At 21.7% G+C, this 16,322-nt stretch overlaps 2 protein-coding genes across 2 annotated transcripts; both read left to right on the top strand.

The window, feature by feature from the left end:
• Window positions 1–1,106: 1,106 nt before the first annotated feature.
• On the top strand, window positions 1,107–4,382 carry PY17X_1027800 (cysteine protease ATG4, putative; the record flags this gene model as incomplete). The annotated part of the gene is made up of 3 exons (XM_022956292.1): window positions 1,107–3,971; window positions 4,123–4,222; window positions 4,339–4,382. The coding sequence occupies 3 exons, from the start codon at window positions 1,107–1,109 to the stop codon at window positions 4,380–4,382; spliced, it is 3,009 nt and encodes a 1,002-aa protein (XP_022813353.1).
• Window positions 4,383–5,949: 1,567 nt separating this feature from the next.
• PY17X_1027700 (rap guanine nucleotide exchange factor, putative) lies at window positions 5,950–16,322 on the top strand (the record flags this gene model as incomplete). Its single annotated transcript, XM_022956291.1, has 2 exons — window positions 5,950–7,287; window positions 7,842–16,322. The coding sequence occupies 2 exons, from the start codon at window positions 5,950–5,952 to the stop codon at window positions 16,320–16,322; spliced, it is 9,819 nt and encodes a 3,272-aa protein (XP_022813352.1).

Below are 16,322 nucleotides of genomic sequence, written 5' to 3'. Positions count from 1 at the left end.
ATTGTTACAATAATTTTGGATTTTTATGAAACTTTTAAACGAAAAGTTATGCATTTTTCTTTTATTTTTTTAACATCAATTTTTATTATATATATATAAGATAAAATTCTTTACTAACACAATAACATTATTAAGCATATAAAAATACCAAATTAAATTGAATTAAATTAAATTAAATTAAATTACTAGTTTATAATTTCCCAAAATGAAAATACTAAGGGTTTTATTTTTTTAATTATACGATTGGCATATGGATACTTAGCATAGAGTGTAGGTATTTTATTTTCATATGAAAAAACATACCCAAGCACAATTTCTATTCGATTTTTGAAATCAAGTAGTTTGCTATATATTATACTTGCAATGTAATTAAATACGTACAATATATATACAATTGTATGTATGCGCAAAATCAATAATTTTGAATCAAATGTTAATGTATTATATATTATTTCGCTTAAATAAGTTTAAGACAAAGTAATTAAAATTATTCATACACATCCATTTTGCAAAATTATATGCAAGTGTACTTTTGGCTACCTTATGTAATATAACTATATTAAAAAAAATTTTCACTTTTCTTTTAGACTTCTAAAGTTATCACATTTTTATATTAATATATAATTTTTACTATTTATAAATATTGTTTTTTTATATAATAAAGTATCACTTGTATATAAGAATTGTATAAATATATAATATATGTGTGTATAATATGAAAGGAAGATAATAACAAATTTTGTGTAACCAAAAATATAAAATTCACTAAAATTGTATTTATCATACCCAGTTAGCACATAATGGAAGAGTATTATCAAAATTAAAATAAAACATTAAGAAAGTGTTTTCAGATTTAATAAAGTATATCCATACAATATATATGTGTGCATGAATATCTAGATTATACATTTTCATCTTTTTATTTTAATGTTTTTACAATCATTATGGCTAGCCATATTTGAGAATTACTCTCACACACACTATTTTTGTTAAATATTTTGGAATTATGTTTATATACTAATTTAAATACTATTTAATATGTGGTAATTAGGCAGTGATATATTATTTTCATTCTCTTTAAATTGTTATATTACAACTATTTAAGAATGGAAAATAAAACAAAGTTCTTACAACATAAAAATGACGTAACACATGTAAAATCTCCCCAAATTACGACCAATAAGAATAAACAAAATAACAATGATAGATTGATACATAAAAATGGACAAGAAAATATGCCTAATATGGGTGGCATATATGATAAAAAAAAATCTAAAAAAATACAACCCAAAAAATATGGAAATAATTTAAGTAATATAAAAAATAAAACTAGCGAAGATTTGTATAGCCAAAACAATAAATCAAAATATGATTTTATAAATTATTTAAATAATATTAAAAGTAATTTCTCCATTATAAATTATTTTAAAATGTTAGTTAATGTATCTATTTATAATTATATACCTTTTAATTTCCGAAATATATCAAATGATGCTTATGTGTGTGGAAATTCTTTTATCCTCAAAGATCCAAATTCTTTAAAATTATTTTTAATTCTGTGCAAATCAAAAATATTGTTTACATATAGATCGAACTTCCTCATAAAAATTAGTGATAGCAAGACGCTAGTTAGTAGTAGTAATAGTGATAATGCTAATTTTTGTGTCAGTACCAATATGAAGAATAGTAATAATTTTCTAGAAATAAATAAAGTTGTAGAAAGTATTAAGAGTAGTACATCCTTTGATGATGTCCCTACTTTTAGGGATACTAATATTATTCATTCTGTAAGTAAAAATTTTGATAATGAAAAAATTAATATCCTAACTTCCGCCAATAATAATGATAAGCATATTAATCCATCTACTGATAATGATATTATTATTAGGAATGATTTAAATATCTCTTCTATAAATAAATGTTATCATTATAATAATATAAATAATGACAAAGAGGAAAATAAAAAAGGATTTAAAAAAAACAGAGGGACAAAAATCAAGGGAAAATACTACAAAAATAGAGTTATAAATTTTACAGATATACCAGAACATTTTTTAAATAAAATATATTATGATAAAAAAAAATACTTGTATATAAATTGTGAAAATATATCAAGTTTTAGCCCTAAATATATTTTTAATAAAAAAAAACATGTACATATGAATAAAGACAACTATTCATGTAACAAAAATGATTTCAGTGACAATCTTATAGAAAACAAAACCAGCGCAGATATACATCTTAACAATGTGAATGATAGCCAAGAAACAATTTTATATATAAAGGATAATTTTGAAAATGAAAAAAGTAATTTTTCATCTTTAAGTCATAATAGTGTCGAAAATGATAATTCTGTAGATACTGAACAGTTTATCACTAGAAGCAATGATAAACTTATTTCCAGTGAAAACAATAATCTAAATAATTTGGAAAATAATGATTTAAAAATGTATAAAGATACCTCAGAAGAGTTTATAAGTAAAGTGAACAAGCCCATCAATAATGCAAATATAATGGACTATTATAATGATAGTAATAGTGATGGACAAAAGAAACACGAAAAGTTGTTCAAAAATGAACTATATACAATAAAAAAAAAATTGAGTACTAATAATACTATAAATAGTAAAATTAAAAACAAATATAGGCACTTTTTTAAATTAAAAAAAAAACGAAAAAAAAAAAAAACAGATGATACTATATCTATTTATATGAGCGATAAAGGGTGGGGGTGTATGATTAGAGTAGTTCAGATGGTATTAGTTAATATATTTGTCAAATATACAATATCCGAAGATTTTATGTTTTTTCATAATTTAAATGATTATATATTTTATAAAAATTCCCTTAACAATTTAAACACGGAAAAATTGTTACATGAAAAAAGTGAAGAAAAAATAACGAAATATCATACTGAGAAAATTAAATTGAACAAACTTAAAGAAGATAAAACCTATGAAATTTACTGTTTAAAAAAAGTGTCCAAATCAAATATATCGCATGAAAACGATAATTGTTCAATATTAAGTAAAAATAGTAACCACACATTAAATGGAAATATAAAAACCATGCATCAACAAGATCAACACAATTATAAATATAATGATATATCTTTACTTGGATTAAAAAATCGAATTCTCAGTGACAATAATAATAGCACAAGCAGTAATAATACAAACATATCCCATTATTTTAAATGTTATAAAACTTATAGAGATTTTTTAATGAACAGTGAAAATAATATTCAGGATATGAATAAGAACAACTATTTGATATTTCCTATATTATCAAAATTCCGAGATACTGAAAATGCAAAATATTCAATACAGAACATTATATATGAAGCAATGAAATATAAAAAAATTCATAAAGAAAGTATAGAAAAATTTGTGTATGAATGGTTTGGACCTACTAATAGTGCAATTATTATATCTAATCTAATTAATAAAAAAAAAGTGTGTTTTCTTAGAAAAAAAAGAAAAAATACAATAATCGATAAGCATGTAGATAAACAAAATATTATCGATAGATATAAGAATAACACTAAGTGTATATTTGTAAAAAAAAAATACCGAAATGCATTTTTTTCTATAGCTTTTGAAACAGGAGTAATATATAATAATCGTGTTTTAAAATTTTTTCAAATAAAGCAAAAAGTATTTGTAATTATATGGGTATGCTTAAAATTAGGAATTGATTCAAAAAGTATTTTGAAATATAAGCAATCAATATTATCTTGTTTTCGTTTAAAACAATTTCAAGGAATAAGTGGAGGGAACACTTATACTAGTGCTTATTATTTTTATTCAGCAAATGACAATGGTCTTTTTTATATAGACCCTCATATAAAGTGTCAGAAAGCCTTTACAGATTTAAATACAAATATAAGTTCAGAATTTTTTATGCATCGAATAAAGCTATTACCATGGGAGCATTTGAATTCATCAATGTCATTAGTCTATGTAGTTAATGTATGTTTTTCTATATACCTACATGTACATATATGAATTATACATGTATTTATCCTTTAAAATAATCTTATGTATAATGCATTACATTATGTTTATTAAATAATATATTAAACATGCATACATATACACTTTCCTTAAATATTATATTTAGTCTAAAGATGATTATTTTGATTTAATTCACAATTTAAAATTGATTGACCCCAATATATTTGAAGTTTATGAAGAAGAACCGAAATATACTTTTAAAGGAGGTAACCTAATTTAAAATTTGAAATTATATGCAAACAAATGCTCATTATTTTATAACTCATTTATTCATACTTCTAATATATGCATACATATAAATTCGAAACTATTATTTTTGCAGAATTAAATGTTGATAGTGATAACTCAGAATTGATTTTATTGTAAAAATTGTGTGGATATTTTATGGATTCCCTTATTATGATATAAACAAATTTTTAATTTGATAAAAAATGTGATGTATATTTTTGTTTAATTTTTTTATTTCATTTGATTAGTGAAGATAAATTAAATCTAAAGGCATTTCATAAGTCATACAAATATGTATATATATTTTTTGTGTTTGTTTATTAGCTTATTTTTTTACTATCGTTGCATTTTTTTTTTTTTTTGTCAAATATTTTTCCCTTGTATTTATAACCCCATGGATAAATACCTTTACATTTATTTTTGTATTACATTGTATTTTTGTTTTATGATATAAATTAAACCAAATTAATTTGTCTTACATATTTGTTCTTTTTATTTTTTATTTAAATATATTTACTATATGACTTACTAATTGCATTTTAATTTTATGGGTTATTTTATATTCTTATTTCCCATCATTTTAACACATTGATTAATTAAAAAATGTAAAGAATTACGAAAAAAAGAAAAAAATACTATACATTTATACAATGTTTAAATATTCCTTGTTTTTTTTCACAAAAGTATACTTTCTAGTCATAATAAAAATTATTTTTTTTTAATTTCAATGAAATATTTGGACACATTTTAAATGTGTAATGAGTCTTTATATTTTATAAAATTATTTATTCATACATCTGTTGTATGATCATTTACACATTTATTTAATACTTTTGTATAATTTCTCTGAATTATTTTCCTGTGTGCATATTTATAATTTAAATTTTACAGGCTTATTTGCTACATAGCTGTAAGTTTTGGACTTTATTTTTCAGTCTATACAAATTAATTTGATCTTTAAAAAAAAATTACCTTTATATACCACAAAATAATTTATACATGTTGCTGAATTTGCACAATAAATTTTCTCTACAAATAATAATTTTTTTTGAACTTTTAACATTCAATGAAAATTTTTTATATTTAATTTGGTCATTTTATTTTATAAAAAATTGCGTTATTATTATAAACATTGCGGTGTAATTAATTCAATATATTCTCCATCCTGTAAACAAAAAAAATTAATTATTATATACACATTTATAAATATGTGTACAAAATTATTCTACAATATAATTTTTATAACATTGATTAATTTTTTTTTATTTTGTACAATTTTTTTATGAAAATGCCTAAAATATAAATAAGTTAATAAAATTAATAAAATATATTTAGTTGTTCTGAGCGTTTGAGTTTGTCCAAAAAAAAAAATTACGTGGAATTGATATCTATACAATATATATAAATATATTATATATATTTATGAAATTGGTAAAGTATATGTGTATATTGAAGAGTAATGAAAAAAGGAAATAAAGAAAATTGAAAAAATAACGAAGATATAAAAAACGACGATATAAAAAAAGACGGTATAAAAAAAGACGGTATATAAAACGACGATATAAAAAACGACGATATAAAAAAAGACGGTATAAAAAAAGACTGTATATAAAACGACGATATAAAAAACGACGATATAAAAAAAGACGGTATATAAAAAGACGATATAAAAAACGACGATTTATACAATGTCTATAAAAATAATATGGATAATTCGGAGGCGAAATCAATTAAACAAATTCATGACTATATGAAAGAATGCTTAAGTAAACCTTTCAATGACAACAATTCGATAGAACTATGCGAAAATGATATACCATCAATCTATAGTTCATTAAAAAAATATATAATAAGATTAACAAATATAAACAACTTCATAAGATGTGAAAATTATGTATTAAAAAAAAAAAATGAAAAACTCATTAAAAATATTAAAGAACCAAACATCCCATATATGGGTAAAAAAAACATGCATGACATATATATAAATAAGATAAATAAATTAAATAACGAAAATGATTTTATTAAATATAAATTTCAAAAAATGATAAGGAAAAATATTTCCTTAGAAAGAAACAATATTGAATTAAACAGAAACTTATTAAATAAAGACAATTATACACAACTTGAGAATAATAAAAAGAGAGTAAAACATAACACAGAGGAAAACAAAAGCATAGGGGCATATAAAGGTTACAGCTCCAAACATTTATATGAACATACAAAATGTGATAATTCAATTATTTTCAATAATGAAAATTATTTAGATAATATAAATCCCTTTTCCCTTGAAAAGGAAATAGAAAAAATCATTGAATGCACAAATATATTACAAGACATATTAAATTTATTAAATTATAATTTAAAATATGAAGATCCAATTATGTTTGCAGAAACTTTAAAAAACATGAACATAGAAAAAGAAAAACTATTGGAACATAATTCTTATTTAAAAAATAAAATTTTGGAAATAGAAACATTTATTTTAAATGATCCGTTTTTAGGTGAAAAATTTAATAATTTATATGATATGGTAAATATAGATTTTGATAAATCTATAAAAAATAATATCAAATTATATGAAAAACAAAATATGAGAATATTATTTAAAGAATTATGTTCAATGGAAAATAAAAATGATGATATAAAAGATGAATTAATCTATCAAAAAAAACAATTAGGCATGTACAAAATGCATATATCTGATATCAAAAATATAATTAAAAAAAAAACAAACAATTTTTACACCCTCAATTATCATCAAAACATTGTGTTTAATGCTTTAAACAAATTTAATAATACAACATTTGCTTTTAATAATTTAGATTATTTTAATTCATGTGAAAATGATGAAAAGTTCATTTACAACTCTTCCATAATTAAAGACAAATTTAATTGCACAAATAATTTGTCTACAATTAAAAATTCAGACTCTTTTACTATTTTTCAAATAGATAATAATAAAACTGGTCATAATCATAAATTGCTAAATGAGGCTTGGCAAAGAATTTCACAATTAAACCAAGATGTCTCCTATCTCAAAGTATGTTCAAAAATATTAAAATAATTAAGCAAAGAAAGTAAATTAGTATAATTAATTATTTTAGTCTTTATATTTTAAATTCGTAGTCATATATTATATTTTATAAAAAAATTATAATGAAATATTAATCTATATACCTCTCTTAAAATGTTTGTGTTTTACAATTTATTAATTTTGATAAAAATAAATATATATACCATATATTCATGCCCAAATCATTTCCTTTAATAAAAATATATAAATGTGCATATATAAGACTATAGAGCAACGCTCACAACATTCAGAATTATTAATAAATATATTAATTTAAATTTTCCATGTATATGAAATTTATATTTCTACATCTTCTCTTTCTATTAAATTGCATATTATATATTTATATTATCATATTTTTTATAAGTTCCTTATAATTTTTGTGTGTGTTTATTATAAATTTGTTCAGTTTTAAAAGCACCTTTTTTAATCCTTTCGAAAAAAAATCATATAAGTTCGACACCTACTAAATAAAACTACATGAATTATATATATATTAATTTACAATTTTTTTTTATTAGAAAAAAAAAAATGAAAAAAAACAGTATGAAGGAGAAAAGGACATTCATGGAGAAGAGGATGATTGTATGGTTAATGAACTATACTACATAAAAATCAAGGAATTAATAAACAAAAGAAAAATAAAGCTGAATAATTTTTTAAATGACAAATTAAGCGAAACTAAATGCGCACAAAATGATGCTAGTAAAATAAATCAATGCAAACTAGATGGTTACAAATTAAATAGCGGCAATTTGAAGATAGATTCGAGCAACGATCCAAACTATGAAAATAATTATATCAATAGCAGAATTATTTTAAAATATATGAAATATAAGCAAGCATATAATTTTTATATACAAAATAAAAATTTATACAAAAAAAATGTAAACAAAACAAAATTTAACGATTTTTTAAATAAATACATATTGAATGACGAATGCCCAAATTCTTTAAATTATAACAATGATATCCAAAATGATGGCGTAAAAAAGACATTTTTTGAATTACATAAAAAAAAAAAAATGGAAAAAAAAAAAAAAAAAATTTCACCTAGAAAGAAATCCAACGAACAAAGAGAAAGCATGTATGTTGAAATAGAAAATATAGATTTGGATGAAAATAAAATCAATTTGTCTCAAGAAAATAATTCGTTAATTTCTAAAAAAAGTGATAATAGTAAATTGTTGTATGAAAGTGAACATGTGAAAAAAGACATCAAAAATGAAACCCCAAAAAATAAGACCCCAAAAAATGAAACACCTAAAAATGAAACCCCAAAAAATAAGACACCAAAAAATGAAACATCCAAAAATGAAACTCCAAAAAATAAGACCCCAAAAAATGAAACATCCAAAAATGAAACTCCAAAAAATAAGACCCCAAAAAATGAACCCCCAAAAAATAAGACCCCAAAAAATGAAACACCTAAAAATGAAACCCCAAAAAATGAAACATCCAAAAATGAAACTCCAAAAAATAAGACCCCAAAAAATGAATCCCCCAAAAATGAACCCCCCAAAAATGATTCACGCGTAAAAAATGAAGACAATTCTATAAGTTTAAATAATTTAAAAAATGATAACAACTCTGAAAATTTTGATTCATGTATAGAATGTCCAAAAAGGCATGATTTATCTCTAGAAATTTTAAGAACCAATATTAATAATCTTACTAAAAAAAAAACAATTGAAAATACAAATAATGAACATATAAAAAATGGTACCCATAAAAGAAATAATTCCAATATCTTGGAAAGTTATGAAATAAACAAAAATATTTCATTGTCTAGCATAAATAGTAATGACAATTTTAACACAACAAAAAAACAATTATATCAAAATGTGATAGATCGTGAACATTTCCAAAATTCAATAGAATTTGAATCGACCAATGAATCTGAAAAATTAACAAATATAAAAGAAGAAAGTGAAAAAAGCGAAGAAATCGAAAAAAGCGAAGAAAGCGAAAAAAGCGAAAAAAGCGAAAAAAGTGAAAAAAGTGAAAAAGGTGTCAATGATTTGAAAAAGGAAATAAGTATTCAAGAAAATAAATATGATTCTATAAATGAAATTTTTAATCAAAATTTAAAACACCAAAAAAGCTCAATTTTTCTAAAAAAAAAAACAGATTGTGATATCGAAGTTAAGAAAATTATAAGTCAGTTAAGTATAGAATTTTATTCAGATAAATTAAATAACTCAAAAGAATCTGAAGAAAAAGAAAATCTTATTTCAATTAAAAATAGATTAGATTCCCCAATTTTAGTTAAAGATGATCACGAAGATTATCCAAAAATTCCAAAAAGGGTAAGTTTTTCAAGTTCAACAAAAAATGATACAATGGATATTCATGAAAAAAGTATAGCCGATTCAAATAAAGTAATAAAAAAAATGAATACTAATAAAATTGACAAAAATTTTCAAATTGACAATTCTGAAAACGATGATAATAAAATAGGTGAACCTAGTGTTGAGGAAATTGAAAAGACAGAGATAAAGGAAACAATTTCATATGAAAATTCCCTCCAAGTTAATAATTTCGAAAAAAAGAAATCTTCTGATATATGTAACACGGATGATTTTGATATAAATAGATCGATCAGTGGATACTCGGATCCAGACTTATTTGACAATAAAAAATATTCAAATATTAAGATTGAATTATTTAGAGATATCATATATAAATATGATAAAAATGTGTACGAATTTTTTATGAAGTTAATATTACATAGTAATACCGATTTAGTAGGAACATTTAAAAACAAAATATTTAATGCTCAAATTGCGTCTGAAAATGTATTAGATTATATTGTTAGTAATTACACAAAAAATGAAAACCGGGGTAATAATATAAATATCAATAAAAATACAAAAATAAAAGAAACTGAAAAAGTCATAGATTTATTAGGAAAAAACGACTGCAAATTAATCAATGAATATATATGTAACAATGGCACGAGTACATCTTTACGAACTTTGTACCATAAAATACATTTTATAACGAAGGAGAATTATAAAGAGTTTAAAGATAGGTTGTTAGAATGTGGTGTAATTAATTTAATAAATTTATTTTTGGATGAAGATATAAATCATTTTGATAAAATATTTTCTGTGTCTTTTGTTAATTTTGGTGACACACTTGGTATATCGAGAGATACATGTATATTTCATTTTAATAATATGGATAAAAATCATAAAGAAAAGGGATATATTTATTTGAAACATATACTTGATTATTTAAATATAGAAAATGAAATAAAAGAAGAATACCACAAATATAATTTTATATCCGTAAAAAACAAAAACTGCATATACATAAATATTAATGAAAATTATGCTAATTTATATGAGTTTTTTAATACAATAATAAAGAAAAATAATTTATATATAACTTTGAATGAGTTTGTTTATTTTTTTTCTCAAGATGAAAAATTGAAAAAATATAATTTTAGAAAAAAAGATGTGATTGAGTTGTATTATTCTATCCTGTTTTATGCATACTATAATAATAAAAATAAAAAACTTTTGAATATTTTACAATCTTTAGATAACCCTAAAAATGATGGCATAAATACTGTTTCTAATAATAATGTGGTTGAAAAAGAAACTGACAATAAAAAAGAATTAGATAAAAATGAAGATGAAAATAATGAATATAATTTGCATCTATATAAAGGATATTTCACCCTAAATGATTTCAACTTTGTGGTTGAATTAAAAGATCTTTATTCATATTTTGAAGGGTCGGAGTGTCCATATACAAAAATAAAAAGAAGAATAATAGAAATTTATGGAACTTTAAAAAATGGGGTGCTAATAAATAGTGAAATGTGTAATAATAATGATGATGATGACAATTTGGAAAATAGTGATGCAGATTTAAAAGATTTAGGAATTGAGTTAAATGAAGATTCATTTAAAATATTTATGAAAGAAAAATATAAATATATGCATCACTCTAAATTATCATTATATAGAAAAAAAACAGACTCCAATAAAATAGTGCAAAAAATAAATAAGAAAACATTTATGTGTTTAATGTATAATATAGGTATACATATGAATCATTGCTTAATTTTGTGGAATAACTTTATACAATTTTTAGAAGGAGATTTATTAGATTATAAAATACTCTCTGCTTTTTTAAATGGAGAAATTAATATATCCAATAACGGAACTGAACAAGATATCAATTATATAAAAAACAAAATAATGAATAATAATATAGAAGTTGAAGAATTTTCTAGAAATAACAAACACAGGTTAGATGGTACTATATGTTCACGTTTATTTAAAAATACTCAAAAACTATATTCTACTCATACATTGACTTTTGATGAAATTGAAGTCCTTTCAAAGGTGTTGACAAATGTTCATCCATTTAAATATTTAGATAAAAATGAAAAAAAACAGTTTATAAACAATTTGAAAAAACATTGTTACAAAAAGGGGCACATCTTTGAGTCTATAAAAAAAGAGGGAAATGTTAAAAATAATGAAAAAGTTTGTAATAAGGAAAAAAAAAATAGCGAAAATTATATGGATACAGAAATTATTATTCTCTTAAACGGTATACTGAAAAACACCAAAGAAAATAATTCTTTTATAAATAGTGTTAATGTAATCGAAAAATACAACTTAAAGTTTTACACTGCCCATACAAATGTTGCTATAGTAGAAATAAACGGCAATATTTATACTGAGGATTTTATTAATTTGGTTAACAACAAAAAAGAAATATCTAATGAATTTATGAATATTGTTGATAATGTACCTATATTTAAAAACTTTACATACGATTTAAAAAATTATATATCTATGAATATTAAAAAATGTGAATATCAAAATAAACAATTTATAATAAGACAACATGATGATCCTTTGGATTTTTATATATTAAAAGATGGGGAGGTTAATATTTATTATAATAATGCAGATAATGTTATAAACACGTTATCAGCATATTCATTTTTTGGAGAAATATCCATAATATTTAATATGTTGAGAACATGTAACGTTGCTGTTAAATCAGATAAAGCTATTTGCTATTCTATTTCTAGTGAATATTTTCTATCTTTGTTAAATAAAGATATAGTCAAAGAATTTATAATGCATTCTCAAATTAATTATAATGAAGAAAGCTTAAATAATGCTATCATGACATATATGAATAATCAAATACAGAATAATTCAAATAATATAAAAGACACAAACATATCAATAGCCCGTTTAAATATGGCACCTAATACATCTGTAAATACAAGTATGAGTAACAGTTGGAAAAACATTAGTCGTGATCATATAAGTAATTTAACATCCTCTACGACTTTATCATTAGATAACATTATGTTAGATACAGAATACATAGATAATAAAAAATATATCCGTTCTTTTTACAGTGATTTAGACAAAATACTTTTAAATAATTTTAATACTGAGCAAAAATATTTGATTGAAGAAATGGAAACAAATTTAATGAGAGTAAAAGTTTTTAAAAAAATATTTAGTAAAATGGAAAAAAAAGATCAATTTGTAAAAAATTTAAAATATGAAAAATGTCCCAAAGGAAAGCATTTAATATTAGAAGGAGATAAATGTGAAAAGTTTTATTTTATTAAACAAGGTGTAGTTTCAATACGTCAATTTAATCAATATAAAAATATGTATGATGAAATAACTACTTTTAAAGATAATCAATATTTTGGTCATCAATTAATTTTGAGCAAAGTTCCATCTATTTTTATTGTAGTAACTGTATGTAATACCGAATTATATACAATAGATGCAAATTTGTATATACAGTTTTTATCCCCTTTTATTGGAATACTTGGCAAATCAAAAGATATAAATGAACTAGATATTTTAACAGAAAGTATAAATAATGATGCTAAAATACAAAAAAAAGATGGAGACTTTATAACAAAAGCTATACATTTTTTAAAAAAAATAAATATTATTAATAAATTAAATGATGATGAATTATATAATAGTGCTAAAAATATTCAATTTAAATTTTTTAAAAAAGGAAAAGTTATTATAAAATATCAAGACGAACCTGATTTTTTTTATATAATTAAAAAGGGGATTGTTTCGGTAAAAACGGATAATGGAAAAAAGAGTATATCCAATGAAAGTAGCTTAAATTTGAATAGCAATATAGATTCTGATAAAACAAATGCTACTGAATCACAAAATGAAGAAGAACATAATATGACCAAATCTGTATATTTGCACAAATATGAATATTTCGGAGAATTGTCTATCATAAATAATCAACTAAGAACAGCTACATGTGAAGCGTATACAAATTGTTTCTTATTAGCTATAGACAAAATATCTTTCAAAAATTATTTTAATAATATATTTAACGAGCTATTACAAGAAGCAGAAATAAAGTATACAAAAAATTATTCTTTACCTCCATGGCTAAAAACTATATATGGTAATGAAAATAACTATGATAATATAAAATCTTTTATATCTATAAACTTGCCTAAATTAGATAGTTCACTAAGTAGTTTATCAGATAGAAGTAGCGAAGAATTCGAATTTGAAAAAGATATAAAAAAGAAAATTAAAAAAGCGAAAAAAAAAGAGAAGGAAATAAAAAATAAAAAAACGAATAAGAATAGAAACGACAAAACGTCAGAAAAAGACAAAGTAAATACTAAAAGACAAAATAATAATGAAAATTCAAATAAAAAAAAAATTAATAAATCAACGAATGATGCATCACATTCAAAAAGCAATTCAAGTTTACTCAGTTTAAGTATAGAAAATGTTGATCAAAAAATAAAAGAGATTGAGAAGGAGAAAGACAAAAAATTAGAAGAAATGAAATTAAAAGAATTGAAAGTCTTCGAAAAAATCAAATTAAGGGATGAGAAAAAAGTCGAAAGAATAATGAAACAAAAAAATAAAAAAAAACATAAAAAAAACGATGTGGTTAAATTAGGTGATAATATTGAGAAAAAAAATGAAAAAATTAATAAGAAAAAGAATGATCATCTTGCAAAAAAAAAAGGTACGAAAGTCGAAAATAGCCAAATTAGTGAAAAGGTAAATTTAAATGATGAAAATAATTCAACAACCCTTATAAAAGTTAATGTGTTGAAAGAAACAGACAATGAAAAAAAAAAAATAAAAAATAATAATAATGCAGAGAAAAAACATATTTTACAGACTAACCAAGTAGAACAAAAAGAAGGAAAAAATAAATTAACACCCTTAATTTCTCCTAAAAAATCATCAAGCATTTTGAAAATTAGAACAAACTCATCCAGCTCAACTGATTTAGATGTAAAAGACTTAATACAAAAATTAACAAATTATATAGAGTCAGAATATAGTTCAATTTATCAATTTTATGAAAGTATAGACAAATTTAATAGAGGGTATATAAAATATGAGGATTTTTTGAATAGTATGAATTCTATAAATATTACAAATAAAATATTTGATAAAGAGGAAAAAATAGAAAATGTTTTTAAGTATCTTTGTAATGATATGAATATATTAACACCAAATAATTTTTATATAAGTGTTTATAAACATAAAAGTATAGATAAGTATGAACTAAACTTAAGGTTATGTGAAATATATAGTAATAGTATATTAGGTTTTAAAAAAAACATTGCATTAAAAACAGTTGATGATGTTATTATAAATTATGAAGAGTTTGAAAATGTTTGTAACCAAATTGGGTTAATTGATAAAGATAATATACAAAACATTTGGAATGAAATAAATATAATGAATGAAGAAAATATACCATTAGACATTATTCTAAATATAATTAACGGAGAGTTAGATGTTGAAGAATCGTATGAAATATATAATAACAAAAAATCGCTTCTAAATCAAGTTGTTAATTTTTTTCAAGGTAATAATGCTGAACTTATAAAAATGAGTACTAATGTTATGGAATATAATATACTAACTAATTATGAAGATCCTGTAATTATTAATAAAGCACAACATAAATCATATCCAAATGAATGTAATCATATAGTTAAACAACTCGAATTGGATCCAAATTTTAAAATTTTAACCTTAGATCAAAGAAAATATTTTGCAACATTAATGGATAGAAAAGTGTCAAATTTTGGAGATATAATAACTAAACAAAATTCCGAAAATTCACCAATTATATTATTATTTGAAGGAACGGCTAATCTAATTACATATACCATATTTGGTATAGAAACTGTTGTTCGAGAAATTAAAAATGATGAAATATATGGTTCATTGGAAGCTATTGCTGATTCTCGATCAGATTATGAAGTAAAAATAAATTCAAATAATGCAATAATTTGGATATTAAAAAGAGAACATTATAATGAAAAAATTAAACCTATGTTAGAAGAAAGACAACAAAATTGTACCCATATTTTACAAGTACTTAAAAATGTTCCAATATTAAGATATTTGCCTTTAGAAATACTTGATAATATTTCGTATTCTATGAAAATTGAAATTCATGAACCTAATCATACGATTATAAAAGAAGGGGATTATGATGATAAATTTTATATTATATGCAAAGGATTAGCAACTGTTGATATACCATCAAAATTTAGTTATAATAAACTTATTATTTCATCATTAAAAAAAGCTGATTATTTTGGAGAATTATCATTAATTAACAATACCGCAAGAACAGCAAATGTTGTTTTGGATACTACTTCTATTTTGTTTTCTCTCGTATCCTCAGAATTTAATAGATTATTAAGTCCTTATTTTGATAAATTTACAAATAGGGCTAAAGCAAATTATAAAAAAATTAAAATAGAAAATTCATTACCCGATACAGATATACAAATACATAATATCAATCAAAATTACCAAAATCCATCGATATATAATAGAAATAGGAAAACAAAAGTTACTATACAAGACAGTAACTATTTGAAAAATATTGAAAATGATTTGAAACAAAATATACCCAAACAAAATGAACCATCCAAATCAAAAAACATTGACAATAAAATTGATACATAA

This window comes from Plasmodium yoelii (genome assembly GCF_900002385.2).
Source record: "Plasmodium yoelii strain 17X genome assembly, chromosome: 10".
Classification (NCBI taxonomy): domain Eukaryota; phylum Apicomplexa; class Aconoidasida; order Haemosporida; family Plasmodiidae; genus Plasmodium; species Plasmodium yoelii.
Note: the sequence above shows the minus strand (reverse complement) of the source record. Positions and strands in the feature narration are given on the sequence as shown.